Below are 15,551 nucleotides of genomic sequence, written 5' to 3'. Positions count from 1 at the left end.
GACTTGAGGCTCATATTTGTATAACTGTAGAGGAGTAGGTTTCAAGCAGTTTTCTTGGTGCCTGTCCTAGTCTTCCCATGGACTACCTGCCCTGTTGGGATAGTCTGCTCTCTTCTCTAAGCCTATCAGACTGCCCTTGGTGTCCATTTCAACCAGATTTCTCCTCTATAATGTTAGGTTGGGAAGCCCAAGTACAATTTACTCTGGTGCCCACACCCAACCCACATGGGCCTGTTGACCCATCGATGGACTTGAACATGTTCACCTACCACTAGTCATTTGTGTTCTTTACAAAATGTGTCTGTCAATAAAGACCCAGAAAAATCCTCTAGGAAAATCACAGCAGGGTTCATGAACGTGCCTCTTCATCACCTGACGGTCAGCTTTGTTAAACCGTAAGCTACCGCAACAAAGTGCTTTGTACTGAAAGCTGTCTCAGCGGTCCTCATAATCATATCACTTCCCATCCAGATTATTCCCCAAGTAAAATGTACATTTATTTGACAAATTAATCAATATACCAATGGAAGAGGTTTTGACAATATCACTGTGTTCAATGTTTACCTGCCCCAAATGCTTGCTCACAAGAGGGACAGATTTACCAATAGTTTTTATAACTTATTTTCTCATTACCCCAGTTAATTTCCTATTATACTAGGTAGACAGACAACTTCAGAAGCAGCCATCTCCCTACATTTCCATTTAGACTGAGAAAAAAATAGATGAGGAATCCATGAAAATAACTAGCTTATGAAAGTGCCTCTTTTTAGGAAAATTGGGATTATTAAAAAATGGCCCAGGACTTGGAGTTAGAAGATATGGGAGACAAAAGCTTTTATTTTGGTTCTGAGGCTAATTCTTTGGCCTCATGCAGGTAACTTCTCATCTAGGTCCTCAGCATCCTCCTCTGTAAAGTGAATAGTTTGGGTGATCCTAAGTTCCTTTCTCTCTCTAAACATTCTCTAACACCACATTTACATGAGTCTCTTTGGCTTTTGGCCAGATGTTGACCACAGACCATCCTCCACAGAGGTCAGACGGATGTAACAAATTCTGTGACAGCAGGAATTGTTTTGGGTGTGTCCAGTAAAAGTTTTAAAAAGACAAGAGTCCTCAAATTCAGCTACCGTCATAACTCTCTTATGAAATTTAAATATCATTCCCTGTCCTTTTTACCTTCCTATGTTGCTCCACCACCTCCCTGCACCAGGAAGAAAAAAAGATGAAAAAAACTCTCCTGTTTTCTTCTTCCTTAGTTCTTGGAAAATGGAGTCTAATCACTTCCTCTTCTTCCTTGGCTGCGTCGTGTCACCTGCACAAACAAGAACAGAAAGAGACCTTAGCCTTCAGGGTTTCCCTAATGGGTATTCTTCTGTGGGTGGACATTCACCCTGACTTGGGACAGTGGAAAGTTGAGGAAGCTTTTCCGAAGGCAAGCTGATGTATTTTAAAGAGTTCTGGAAAACAACCAGCACTGCCGCAAGGGCAAGAAGGGACATCTTGCTGTCCTACTTGGTGCCTGGCTCACAGCCACCCAGCTGACCAGCGGTGCAGTTCATATCGCGTGGCTCTGAATATGTCCTGTGAACCACTGATGGCTGTTGCTTTTGGCCATGTGTTTGTAGGCTGCACACAGTTCATCAACAAACTTTGAGACTTTGCAGATGGAGATGAAGAAACCGCATCAAATGAGAGAGGAAAGAGAAGAATGGATATTCACCTAACTAGGGGCCATTCTGTGACCTCTCACCAAATCAGTTTATTGACCTGGGTAGAAAAGTACTGGCATATTGATTTAGTTTTTAGTAAGTTTATTACTAATTGTAATAAGTAATAAGCTTATTACTAATTAGGAATTACTAATTACCAATCTAATTGTAACATTAGATTTCTAGAGTGACTTCCATTTGGCCAATGACGGGTACCTCCACAGTTAATGATCACAAATCTTTACATAAACTTTGAAGCTTTGAAAACTTCATTAACTCATTGTCCTTCCTGTCTGTTGCCAAATGCAGTCTTTTTTCAGCTCAGCCTCTTCTCATCCATTCTGGAAGTTACAGCCCTATTACTTCTGGCTCGGTATTACCATAGCAATCTCAGCTCCCAATGCCATGCTTTATGCTTCAGACCCTGCCCCCTCCATCAGTTATATCTTTAATAGTAAATTTTAAATATCTTATCATTTTATTTTCTGGAACTCCCTTTCTCAGAGGCTTTAGTGACTGATGACTTGAAGTCCTCCTGTGGCCCCCTCATCACACTGATTTTCTAGGGCAGACAGCTCCTAATCACACAGTCCTCATGGCCACACTTGAATTCATGTCTCTCAACATTTTCAGGCACAGTCTTCTCCTTTCTTCTACTCCTCATCAATCCATACTATATCCAGTCACTCCAGTGAAGCCTAGCTGATTTATCCAGCTTTACATGCTTCGTGTTCTTTTCATTTATGCTTCCACTTGTTTTTCATTTTTCCCCAGTTAGGTCTTCTCTACATTAGGTCTATAAGGACAAACACAGTATCTTCTCTTTTCTGAAGTATACACTTAGGGCCTTTAATGAATCCGTTTTCAGATAAATAACACATTAATTCTCCTGTGTTCAAGAGCTTGGTCAGTATAAACTTCTCAAAGTTGTTCCCTCTGTGGTCACTCTGAGGGCACCTAAAACTTTGTTTATCCATGTTGTTACCAACCCTCAACACTTCGAATCTAACTGTAATCAGAACCTCACTTCTTCAACCCAGGGTTCCAAGGATTGGAGATTCCTTCTCCAGTTAAGAAACACACCAGAACATGATGGCTTAGAAACAGCAGAAGCGGGAGCAGAAGTGGTGGTGGGAAGTTCCCCTGGGGGAGGAGAGCAGATGGCTTCTTCCAGTGAATCTGGGTCTCCCCTGTCCAACACCATGAAGCTAGATAGAGTGCCAAGAAAGTCCCACATGCGCCCCCGTGTGCTAGAGAAGGCACCATCCCCAGATGTGTCTCTGTGTGGAGCTCTAACGGTCATTTCATTCTGTAGAGACTTACACAGTGTGACTATCACAGAAATCACATTTTTCTTTTTGTTTCTAGCAGGTGGGGATGGTTCCTTAGTCCTAAATTCCTATGAGGCTGAGCAGTCTCTAGACTTCTTTGAGTCTTCAGAATTTATCTCTGACCGTGTTTCCACAGTGCATGGCTGGAGATAAGGGAAGTGTTGACTTCGTAATAGAGCGTATTATCTTACCCAGAGTTCACAAAATGGATTTCAAACTGGTTGAGAAATAATGTTCCTGTTACCACTCTTCTCCTCATTGAAGGGAGTCTTTCCCAGTGGAACACCTCCTAGTTGGTGGTTAGGGGGTTAGGTCCACCCTGGTTTCGTTTGTTTTAGTTTTTGTTTTACTGAAGTATATTTGATTTACAATGTTATATTAGTTTTAGGTATGCAACATAGTGATTTGGTATTTTTATAGATTATACTTCATTCAAAATTACTATGAAATATTGGTTATATTTCCTGTGCTGTACACTACATCCTTGTATCTTATTTATTTTATACATAGTAGTTTGTACCTCTTGATCTCCTTCCCCTATCTTTCTCCTCCCCCACCCCTTTCCCCACTGGTAACCACTAGTTTGTTTTGTGTATCTATGAGTCTTTTTCTGTTTTATTATATTCATCGATTTTATTTTTCAGATTCCACATATAAGTAAAAACATACAGTATTTGTCTTTCTTTGTCTGACTTACTTCACTAAGTGTAATACCCTCCAGGTCCATCCATGTTGCTGTAAATGGCAAAATTTCATTATTTTCTCTGGCTGAGTAATAGTCATATGTTGTCTTCTTTATCCATTCATCTGATGATGGACACTTAGGTTGCTTCCATATCTTGGGTATTGTAAATAGTGTTTCTATAAATTTGGGGGTGCATATATCTTTTCAAATTAGTGTTTTCCTTTTCTTTGGATGTATACCTAGGAGTGGAATTGCTGGGTCATATGGTAGTTCTATTTTTAATTTTTGAGGAACCAATTTACATTCCCACCAGTGTGTACTAGGGTTGCCTTTTCTCTCCATCCTTGCCAGCATTTATCATTATTTGTCTTTTTGACAATAATAGCTGTTCTAACAGGCGTGAGGTGATATCTCACTATGGTTTTGATTAGCATTTCCCTGATGATTAGTGATGCTGAGCATCTTTTCACGTGCTGGTTGGCCATCTGTATGACTTCTTTGGAAAAAAGTCTATTCAAGTCTTCTGCCCATATTTTAATTGGATTGTTTGTTTTCTTGATATTGAGTCGTATGAGCGCTTTAATATTTTGGATATTAACCTGTTATCAGACAGATCATTTGCAAATATCTTCTCTCATTCAGTAGGTTGTCCTTTCACGTTGTTGTTGGTTTCCTTCACTGTGCAAAAGCTTTCAAGTTTAATTTGATGTAGTCTTATTTATTTATTTTTGCTTTCGTTTCTCTTGCCTAAGGAGACAGATCCAAAAAAAATATTGCTAAGATTTATGTCAGGGAATGTACTGCCTGTGTTTTCTTCTAGGAATTTTATGGTTTCCGGTCTTACATTTAGGTCTTTAATCCATTTTGAATTTATTTTTCTGTATGGTGTGAGAAAATGTTCTAATTTCATTCTTTCACATATACCTGTCTAGTTTTCCCACCACCACTTACTGAAGAGACTGTCTTTTTACCGCTTTATATTTTTGCCTCCTTTGTTGTAGATTAATTGGCCATATGTGCATGGGCTTATTTCTAGGCTCTTTATTCTGTTCCATTGATCTGTGTGTCTGTTTTTGTGCCAGTATCATACTGTTGTGATGACTGAGCTTTGTAGTATAGTCTGAAGTCTGGGAACATGATGCGTCCAGATTTGTTCTTTTCTCTCAGCGAATACTTTGGCTCTTCAGGGACTTTTGTTCTTCCATACAAATTTTGGGAATTTTTGTTCTAGTTCTGTGAAAATGTCATGTGAGTGTTTCGATAGGGATTGTATTGAATCTGTAGATTGCTTTGGGCAGTATGGACATTTTAACAATATTAATCCATGAACACAGAATCTTTCCATTTAATAGTATCATCTCCAGTTTCTTTTATCAGTGCCTTATGTTTTTAGGGTATAAGTCTTTCACTTCACTGGGTGAGTTTATTCCTAGATATTTTATTGTTTCTGATGTGATTGTAAATGGGATGATTTCTTACTTTCTCTGTCCGATAGTTCATTATTAGTGTATAGAAAAGCAACAGATTTCGGTATTAATCTTGTATCCTGAAACTTTAGTGAATTCATTTATTTGTTCTAATAGGTTTTTTTGGTGGAGACTGTAGTGTTTTCTATATATAGTATCATGTCATCTGCAAATAGTAACAGTTTGACTTCTTCCATTCCAATTTGAATGCCTTTATGTTTTTATTTATTTATTTTTTTTTGCGGTACGCGGGCCTCTCACTGTTGTGGCCTCTCCCATTGCGGAGCACAGGCTCCGGACGCGCAGGATCGGCGGCCATGGCTCACGGGCCCAGCCGCTCCGTGGCATGTGGGATCTTCCCAGACTGGGGCATGAACCCGTGTCCCCTGCATCAGCAGGCGGACTCCCAACCACTGCGCCACCAGGGAAGCCCTGAATGCCTTTTAATTCTTTTTCTTGTCTGAGTGCTGTGGCTAGGACTTCCAATACTAGTTTAAATAGAAATGGTGAGAGTGGGCATCCTTGTCTTGATCCTGATTGTAGAGGAAAAACTTTGCTTTTCACTGTTGTATATGATGTTAGCTGTGGGCCTTTATTATGTTGAGGTATGTTCCCTCTGTACCAACTTTGAGAGTTTTCATTGTGAATGAGTATTGAATTTTGTCAGATGCTTTTTTTGCATCTATTGAGGTTATCATGTGATTTTTATCCTTCATTTTGTTAATGTGGTATATCACATTGATTGATTTGCAGATATTGAATCATTCTTGTGTCCCTGGAATAAATCCCACTTGATTATGGTGTATGATCCTTTGTATATGTTATTGAATTCAGTTTGCTAATATTTTGTTGAGAGTTTTTATGTCTATATTTATCAGGAATATTGGCCTGTAATTTTCTTTTTGTGTAGTGTCTTCGTCTAGTTTTGGTATCAGAGTAATGGTGGCCTCATAGAATGAATTTGGGAATGTTCCCTCCTCTTCAATTTTCTGGAATAGTTTGAGAAGGATAGGTATTAACTCTTGTTTATATGTTTGGTAGAATTCCCCTGTGAAGTTGTCCAGTCCTGGACTTCTGTTTGTTTTGGGAGTATTTTGACTACTGATTCAATTACAATACTAGTAATCGGTCTGTTCAGATGATCTATTTCCTCCTGATTTTGTCTTGGAAGGTTGTATGTTTCTAGGAATTTATCCATTTCTTCTACATTGTCCAGTTTGTTGGCATACAACTGTTTGTAGTGATTTCTTCTGGTTTTTTGTATCTCTGTGATATAGTTTGTTATTTCTCCTCTTTCGTTTCTTATTTTATTTGGGTCCTTTCTTTTTTTCTTGATGAGCCTTAGCTAAAAGCTTATAAATTTTGTTTGTCTTTTCAAAAAACCATCTTTTGCTTTTATCGATCTTTTCTATTTTTTAATCTCTATTTTATTTTCTCTCTGATCTTTATTATTTCCTTCCTTCTGCTGATTTTGGGCTTTTTGTTCTTTGTCTGATCCCTTCAGATGGTAGATTAGGTTGTTTGAGTTTTTTGTTTGTTTCTTTCTTGAGGTATGCCTGTATCACTGTTAACTTTCCTCTTAGGACTGCTTTTGCTGTGTCCCATAGATTTTGGAAAGTTGTGTTTTTATTTTCATTTGTCTCGAGGCATCTTCTGATTTCCTCTTCAATTTTTTTGTTGACCCCTTGGTTTTTCAGCAGCATGTTGTTTAGCCTCCATGTGTTTGTGTTTTTCTAAGTTCTTCCTATAATTGGTTTCTAGTTTCATACTGCTGTGGTCAGGAAGGATGCTTGATACAATTTCTATCCTCTTAAATTTTTTTGAGACTTGTTTTGTGACCTGGAATGTGATCTATCCTGGAGTATACTCTATGTGCACTTAAAAGGAATGTGTATTCTGCTTTTTTGGATGGAATGTCCTGTAGTTATAAGTCCAACTACTCTAGTGTGTCACTTAAGTCTACTGTTTCCTCATTGATTTGCTTTCTGGATGATCTGTCCATTGATGTATGTGGGGTGTTGAAGTCCCCTATTATTGTATTATTGTCAATTTCTCTTTTTATGTCTGTTAATGTTTGCTTTATAAATTTAGGTACTCCTATACTAGATGCATATATGTTTATGAACATTATAGCTTCTTCTTGTATTGATCCCTTTATCATTATGTAATGCTCTTCTTTGTCTTTTATTACAGACTTTGTTTTAAAGTCTACTTTGTCTGATATGAGCATTGCTACCCCAGCTTTCTGTTCATTTCCATTTGCATGCAATATCTTTTTCCATCCCCTAACTTACAGTCTGTGTGTCCTTAGCTCTGAAGGGAGTCTCCTGTAGGCAGCATGTTTTTTTATTCAGTCAGCCACCCTATGTCTTTTGATTGGAGCATTTAGTACATTTTTATTTAAAGTGATTGTTAATAGGTATGTACTTAATGTCATTTTGTTATTTGTTTTCTGATTGTTTTTGTAGTTCTTTTCTATCTCTTCTTCTTCTTATGGTCTCTTCCCTTGTGATTTGATGATTTTCTTTAATGTTACGTTTATGTTCCTTTCTAGTTTTTGTATATATATTGTAGTTGTTTGACTTGTGGTTATCATGCAGTTCATATATATGGCTCTATAACTATATTTATTTTTAACTGGTAGTCCTTTAAGTTCAAACACATTCTAAAAGGTCTACATTTCCCCCCCACCATGTTTTGTATTTTTGATGTAATATTTTACATCTTCATATCTGTCCCTTACCTGTTTATTGTAGTTACAGTTGATTTTACATTTTTGTCTTTTAACCTTCATATGAGCTTATTTCAGTGGTTGATCCACAGTCTTTACTAGTAGGATTTTTGTCTAGTCTTTACTATAGGATATTTGTCTTTACTAGTGGGATTTTCCCCTTCCTATAATTTATCTCTTGATATAGCCTTTTCATTTTCATTTAAAGACTCCTTAACACTTCCTGTAAGATTGGTTTAGTATTGATGAATGTTAGTTTTTGCTTGTCTGAGAAACTCTTTATCTCTCCTTCAGTTCTGAATGATAACCTTGCTGGGAGGAGTATCCCAGGTTGTAAATTTTTTCCTTTCAGCACTTTATCTATATCATGCCACTCCCTTCTAGCCTGCAAAGTTTCTGCTGCAAAATCAGTTGATAGCCTTATGGGGGTTCCCTTGTATGTGACTCTTTGTTTTTCTCTTGCCGCCTTTAGAATTCTCTTTTTATCTTTAACTTTTGCCATTTTAATTATGATTATGTCTTGGTGTGGGTCTCTTTGAGTTCATCTTGTTTGGAACTCTCTGTGCTTCTTGTACCTGGGTATCTGTTTCCTTCTTCAGGTTTGGGAAGTTTTGAGTCACAGTTTTATCAAATACATTTTCTACCCTTTTTTCTCTCTCTTCTCCTTTTGGGAACCCTATAAGTCAAATGTTAGTACGACTGATGTTGTCCCAGAGGTCCCTTAGGCCATTCTTATATTTTAAAATTTGTTTTCCTTTTTGCTGTTCTGATTGGTGACTTCCATTATTCTGTCTTTCAGATTGCTTATGCATTGTTCTATATCACCTCATCTCCTGTTCATGCCATCTAGTGTATTTTTAATTTCAGTTATTGTATTCTTCAACTCTGACTGATTCTTTCCTGTATTTTTTTTTTTTAATTTTTTTTTTTGCGGTAAGCGGGCCTCTCACTGTTGTGGCCTCTCCCGTTGCGGAGCACAGGCTCCGGATGCGCAGGCTCAGCAGCCATGGCTCATGGGCCCAGCCGCTCCGCGGCATATGGGATCCTCCCGGACCGGGGCACGAACCCGTATCCCCTGCATCGGCAGGCGGACTCCCAACCACTGCGCCACCAGGGAGGCCCATTTCCTGTATTTTCTAGTTCTCTGTTAAATTCTCATCGTGTTCATCTATTCTTTTCCCCAGTTCAGTTAATATTTTCATTACTATTTCTTTGTACTCTTTTTTTTTAAGATGTTGGGGGTAGGAGTTTATTAATTAATTTATTTATTTTTGCTGTGTTGGGTCTTCGTTTCTGTGCGAGGGCTTTCTCTAGTTGTGGCAAGTGGGGGCCACTCTTCATCACGGTGCGCGGGCCTCTCACTATTGTGACCGATCTTGTTGTGGAGCACAGGCTCCAGATGCGCAGGCTCAGTAGTTGTGGCTCATGGGCCTAGTTGCTCTGTGGCATGTGGGATCCTCCCAGACCAGGGCTCGAACCCGTGTCCCCTGCATTAGCAGGCAGATTCTCAACCACTGCGCCACCAGGGAAGCCCCCTTTGTACTCTTTGTCAGGCAAATCATTTATCTCTGTTTCATTAGCATTTTTTCAGGTATTTTTTTCTTGTTTCATTTTGTCTTCCCATTTTGTTTAACTTTCTTCGTCTGTGTGAAATCAGGTGAAAAAGTTGCCTGTCCTAGTCTTGATGTCATGTCCTCGTGTGGGACCATTCCTGTGCAGTCTGCGTGAGCCCAGTGGCTTTGGTGGGAGAGCTGGATTTGAGGTGAGCATGATCTGCATCTTCCCCCAGGGTGTGCTGGTAGCCACTGCCTTGGTGGGAGGTAGGCCTGGAGTTGGAGGGGGCTAGAGCCAGAGCCGGGTACAAGCCAGGGCTGCTGCTGTGCTTGATGACTGTCACTGCTCTGTTGGGGGTGGGGGTGAGGGCAGAGTGGCTGGAGCCGGAGCCCTGAGGGAGCTGGGTTTCTCTTGGGTATGATGGCAGTCTCCATCTTGGTTTGGGACAAGGTCAGGGCCTAAGGTCTTGGGGCCGCACTCCTGTGCTGGTTTTACTTTTTCCCCAGTGTGTGCCCTCAGTTAGAGGCTGGGTCAGGGCTGCAGGGGTTAGTGCCATGCCACTGAGCTGACCCCACCCCTCCTCCCCCAAGTGTGCACAGAGATCTGTGTTCCAGCGATGGCAGTCTCCATCCGGAGTGTGGGCAGATATTCGTGAGCTGGTAATGGTTGCCTCTACCCTGGTCAGAGGCAGGGTCAGGGTCCAAGCCAGCTCTGTTGCCTCCAAGTGTGCACATTCTCGTGGGCAGTGACAGCCTCTGCCTTAGCGGAGAGCAGTGCTGGAGCAAGAGGGGCTGCAGCAGGGGCCTGGTGCAGGCTGGGGGCACACTGGGACGGTCCCTAGGCATTTTTCAGTCAGTTGCCTCTTTGCTATCATCTGGAGTAAGCAGATCTGTGCGTGTGCTCTTCAAGAGTGGAGTCTCAGTTTCTTACAGCCCTTATTAGTAAATCCCACTGGTTTTCAAGCCAGCCAAGGGGGCTCGTCTTCCCCATGTCAGACCCAAGGGCTGAGGTGCCTAATACATGGCTCGCACCCCTCGTTCCCCAGGGAGGATCCCTTAACTTGTGATAGCCCCCTCCTCCTCTGTGTCCCCCACCAGTGGTGCGGGTGCTGACCAGATCGCTTCTTCTCCCTTCCTACTCAACTCCGTGTGGATCTTTCTTCACAGCCTTGGTTGTAGAATAGCTGTTCTGGTAGTCCCCAGGTCAATTTCAGCGAGAGAAGCTCTATACGCAGTTGTAGTTTTGATGTGTTCATGAGGGAAGGTGAGCCCAGTGTCGTCCTACTATGCCATTTTGATCTCCTCCCACCCTGGATTATTTTAGTCCTTTCTTTATCCTATGTTAGTACCAAGGAGTAGAGGTATTTTAGGCCAAACATTTCATGTTCGTCTCATGAAAGATTCAAACATTTTCTGCTGGCGTGGTAAGGGAAACCATTCCTGTAGTCAACATCACTATGGATACATATGTAATTATATACCTTATTATTCCAATAGTTGGAACACAGGATAAGTAAAAGCATACTATTAAAAAAAAAGATTTACACCTATGTATCTACCATCACAAAAGCTACTGCTAGACTTCGAACTGAAAATTTGAAGAACATTTGCCTGGTTTTAGAGGCTTGGCTTGGAAAAGGGTGAGAAGGCAGATTGTGGGGGGGACATGAGGTGTTAGAAGAATGAGATTTGAACATAGTGAGTACAAGTGAGTACAAGATTTGCATGTGGTTGAGTACAAGAGCATGAGTACGCGTCACAGTGCAGAAGTAGTAGGAGGAGCTGGAGTTGAGAGCTGGCTGGAGAAACCCTAGTGGGGAAAGAGGCTGAGGAAGAGGGAGAAGTGATAATCCCTCGTGGACTCTTTTGGAGCTTAGGGAGATGAAGTTAGGGCAAGAATGCAAAAAGGAGATGTATTTTTCTAATGGACTAAATGGTGCCCAGTGAGGCCATGCCTTATAAATACATGTGGAGTCAACTCACGATAAGATTTTTTTTAATGAAATTATTAGGGACAACATGCAAGATAGACAGACCTTATAATAAATTTCTTCATGGGTAAAACTAAGGAGGTAAACTAGATGCCCTCTGAGCAGCTTTCAACAATAAAATCTCCTTTAAATAAATCTAATCTGTAGGAAATAGTATTAAAGGAAGTTTTTTGTTTTATGTTTTTTTTTTTTTTTTTTTTTTTTTTTTTTGCAGTACACGGACCTCTCACTGTTGTGGCCTCTCCCATTGTGGGGCACAGGCTCTGGATGCGCAGGCTCTGTGGCCATGGCTCACAGGCCCAGCCGCTCCGCCGCATGTGGGATCTTCCCGGACCGGGGCACGAACCTGCGTCCCCTGAATCGGCAGGCGGACTCTCAACAACTGCGCCGCCAGGGAAGCCCTAAAGGAAGGTTTTAATATCATTCTGTCCAAGGCACTGTCACATGGTCACTTGGCCAGATTGGAATTTTCAGCTTATAAACCATCCTGGGTGAAAAGGATCTGTGGTCTTGGGCCCTGACAAAGGATACCCCTGGCATATATCCCTCAGTGAATGTAAGGAGAGGGGCCATGGGCCACAGGTAAGCTGACTGCCCCTCCAGCTACACCTACATATAAGAGGCCCTCCATTTTGTCCTGGAGGCACTTAGCCCCTTTCAGTGCCTGGTAGATCTTGTAGATTGGGTTTCTCTTCCTGATGGACTTGTGTCCTGGTGTTGGCATCCTTATGTCTTATCAAGAAGGAAAAAAAGAGAAAATTAAGTAGTTAAGTGGCAGAGAAGGAGGCCTATACTGGGACCCCCTGACAGCCCCTTTCCCCCATTCAGAGTGGAAATAATCTGTCTGGAGTATCCCTAGATGCTCAGACATGGTGAGACAAGTTTTCAGTGATCTACCAAAGACTGCTTCCCCCTGCCAGCTTCCATCATTGTTTGAAATCAGTGTTTCACCTAGCTCTGCCTGAAAAGTAGAAATTGACTCTTTCCTGGTGGGTATCTGGTCCCAGTAATTGACTCAGTGCTTGTCCACCCTTCTGTTCCATGACACGGAAAAGCTAGCACAGGTCAGGAAATGAGATGGTGACAAGTCAAGCAGGGTGGCCCTCTGGAACCTCTTGAGAGCTTATTGAAGGCCAGCAGGACCTTCCTGAGGGCTTGACAACAGTTGTCTCTCTGGCGCACAGGGTCAGCTCTCTGCATCCGTATACCCCTGGAGAATGTCACACACTTTACAAGTTTACATTTGATTCCTGGTGTCACTCCTTATTATTGCCCTTCTCAACCTCTTCTTCATTTTCACCCACTGACATGACACACAAGGAGGTAGAAAGTGGGTAGATGTGACCATCATTTCCAACACCCTTCTCAGCCAAGCAGCTGACTTGGGAGAACACCACATCAGACAAGGATGCTTGTAGACATAACTATTTAAACTGAAAGGAGTTCAGGGTCCTGTGGCACATAAGGGCCTTCCTCTCAGACCAGCAGTGTCCGTCTGTCTGGGGCACATGTTGGAAGGGCAGAATCCCAAGCTGTCCTCCAGATCTACTGAATGAGAATCTGCATTTTAACAAGATCCTAATTTTAACAAGATTTGCGGGCACATACAAGTTTGAGAAGTGCTGTTCTGTGACAGTGGTTCTTGACCCTGACTGCAAATTAAAATAACTGGGAAGCTTTTAAAAATACCAGTGCTGAGTCCCCATCTCCATAGATAGATTTAATTGGTCTGGGGTGGACCTGGGAGTTAGTATTCTTAAAGTTCCCCTAGTGATTTTGTAATGTGCAGTCAAGATCGAGCATTACTGCTAGAGAGATACTTGCTTATTACCTGGGTCTTGACTGATACTTCTTGATCACTTGGTTAGTTGGCTGGTGACTCCCAACCAGGCCACACTGTGGCTCAGAAATTTCAGAAGCAGAGATTCTAATCAGTTCTAATCTCAATCAGCCTAACCTATTTCACTCTGTAAGTTCTTCAGGAACTACACCATCTCTGTCAGTTTGCATTCAGTTAGGTGGTTGTTACTTTTAATCACCTTCGGCTGGGGAAACTGGTAATTTATGCGTGAAATTGAAGGGGATGATTGGAATATCCACAGAGAAAAGAAGGTTACTGATTTTTCCTTGGAAAGAATGTAATTAACAGCAGTAGTGACTAACCCTGTGTGCCAGACCCTATACTTGGCAGTTGACACTTCCCAAGTCATTTATGATCCTCCAGAATCCCACGAGGAGGGTACTAATATTGTCTCCATGCTGACCCTATACTTGGCAGTTGACACTTCCCAAGTCATTTATGATCCTCCAGAATCCCACGAGGAGGGTACTAATATTGTCTCCATGCTGTGCAAGAGAAAACTAGAACACGAAGACATTGAGTGCCTTGCCCAGTGAAACAGGTCTATAAGTGGTAAGCCCAAGGTAGGAACCCAGGCAATCAGGCACAGAACTTTTCTCCAAACCACGGCCGCCCACTGCATCACTAAAGCACTCCTTTGAATTTCTGCTCTCATCCAAGGAAGCTCAGGCTGTGGGAAAAGGTGAGAAAGTAGAATTAGCCCTGAATTTGGACAGAGTAGGTGGCCACTTACATGTTTCCATAGATCCAGAACAGAGGGTTTAGAGAGGGACTCAGAGATAGAGGGACCATACAATGTGTTGTCCAAGCCTAGACAATGTAAAATTCTATTCACACTGGCACAGCAGGCATTAACCAGGACTGTCCTAGGCAAACTGAGATGTGCAGTTGCCTTTCTTATAGGTCGTCTCATCCGCGAGGAGTTGAAATGCATTAATACAGGATACATGGTTGGTTTGTGGCCAGGTGAAGGACATATCCTAGTTTTCTTGATTCCTTTTCCGATGCTCTTCTCCTGTTTTGTATTGCCTGCCCTAATTTTCATCTCTTTTTCAACAACTCTCTAACCAGTGTACCATATCATACCCTCCTATGCTCCTAAACTCCCTGTCCAACACTTTAATCTCCAACCAGTAGAGTCACTCCTTGACCACTGTCTCCAGAACAACTGCGCAAAGTCCCATTTAATGCCTAGAGAGAAGAGACCTTGAATATTCTCTATTTGTGTTGATTGATCCATTTAATATTGGGGAAGCTAATGGAAATGGGATTCAAAGATGGATAAGACATACTTCTACCCCTTAAGAAACTCAGGGTCTAGTGTAAAAACAAATCTTGGGGCAGACCAGGGGAGGCTTCCTAGAAGAGGTGAGTTGAAATGAATGAGTGGGTGTGAGACAGGCAAAGACTGGGGGAAGTGAGAGAGCCCATGGAGGTGAGAAACATCAATGTGTAGGGAAAACAAATGGTTCCGTGCTGCTGGGGAACAAGTTTAGAAGAAGGAGGGTTAAGAGTCAAGGCAGGGACTGGGTCACAGTGTGCCATGCCAAGGGCTTGGATTTTCATCTGATGAGGGAAGACTTACAGTGCTTTCAGCGGAATAGGACACGGGAAAATGTGTTCACATATGTAGCTGTGTTTGGTTTTAGGTGATTTAAGTGTTCACTGCCACTGGAATTTTAAATGATCTAATTTCTCTTTATAATTTCTTAGTTAACCATCTATAATTAAGATCAGTTCAGAATTTAACACACTTATGATCCTATTCTGATGCTATATAGAACTTTTTACCCATTCTATTCTTAAGGAGTTAAAAATCTAGAGAGAAGAGAGAGACACATAGCCACTGACGCTAGTGTCCGTCGTTCACATGAACATTCACATATGCATGATGCAAATGAGGGTCCACATGTTGATGCCAGCCTGTTTGCTCATTGGGATTCAACTGTAGTGGAAAATTGGATATAGCACTTAAACAATGAAGCTTATTAAAAAGAGCTTTGTGTTGAAAATAGTATTGATTTAAAAAGTTATTGTTCTCTAAGCACTGAGTAATCACTTTTTTTCTCTGCACATTTTCTGCCAAAAAAATGGATTAGTGTCTTGCTTTATTTCTTTTTTTTTTTTTTAATATAGACTTGGGGACGGCATCAACAATTTACCCAGAACTTCAAGGAGCCAAAACTAGTTAGAATTAGATGTCAGCACATCTGAAATGTCAACA

The 15,551-nt window shown here is 41.4% G+C and overlaps 1 protein-coding gene across 2 annotated transcripts in view; it reads right to left on the bottom strand.

Moving 5' to 3' along the window:
• Positions 1–450: 450 nt before the first annotated feature.
• The window catches only part of ADTRP (androgen dependent TFPI regulating protein), a gene marked incomplete at its 3' end in the record, with an annotated part of 66,192 nt that continues 51,091 nt past the window's right edge, over positions 451–15,551 (bottom strand). For both annotated transcript variants that reach the window (XM_081246631.1, XM_081246632.1), the window contains one exon: positions 451–1,312. In XM_081246631.1, the coding sequence (XP_081102757.1) occupies positions 1,278–1,312 (35 nt within the window). The remainder of the gene's footprint in view (positions 1,313–15,551) is intronic.

Source organism: Mesoplodon bidens (assembly GCF_964165515.1).
Source record: "Mesoplodon bidens genome assembly, chromosome: 10".
NCBI lineage: Eukaryota > Metazoa > Chordata > Mammalia > Artiodactyla > Ziphiidae > Mesoplodon > Mesoplodon bidens.
The sequence above is the reverse complement of the archived record's forward strand: the minus strand, read 5'-3'. Positions and strand labels throughout refer to the sequence as shown.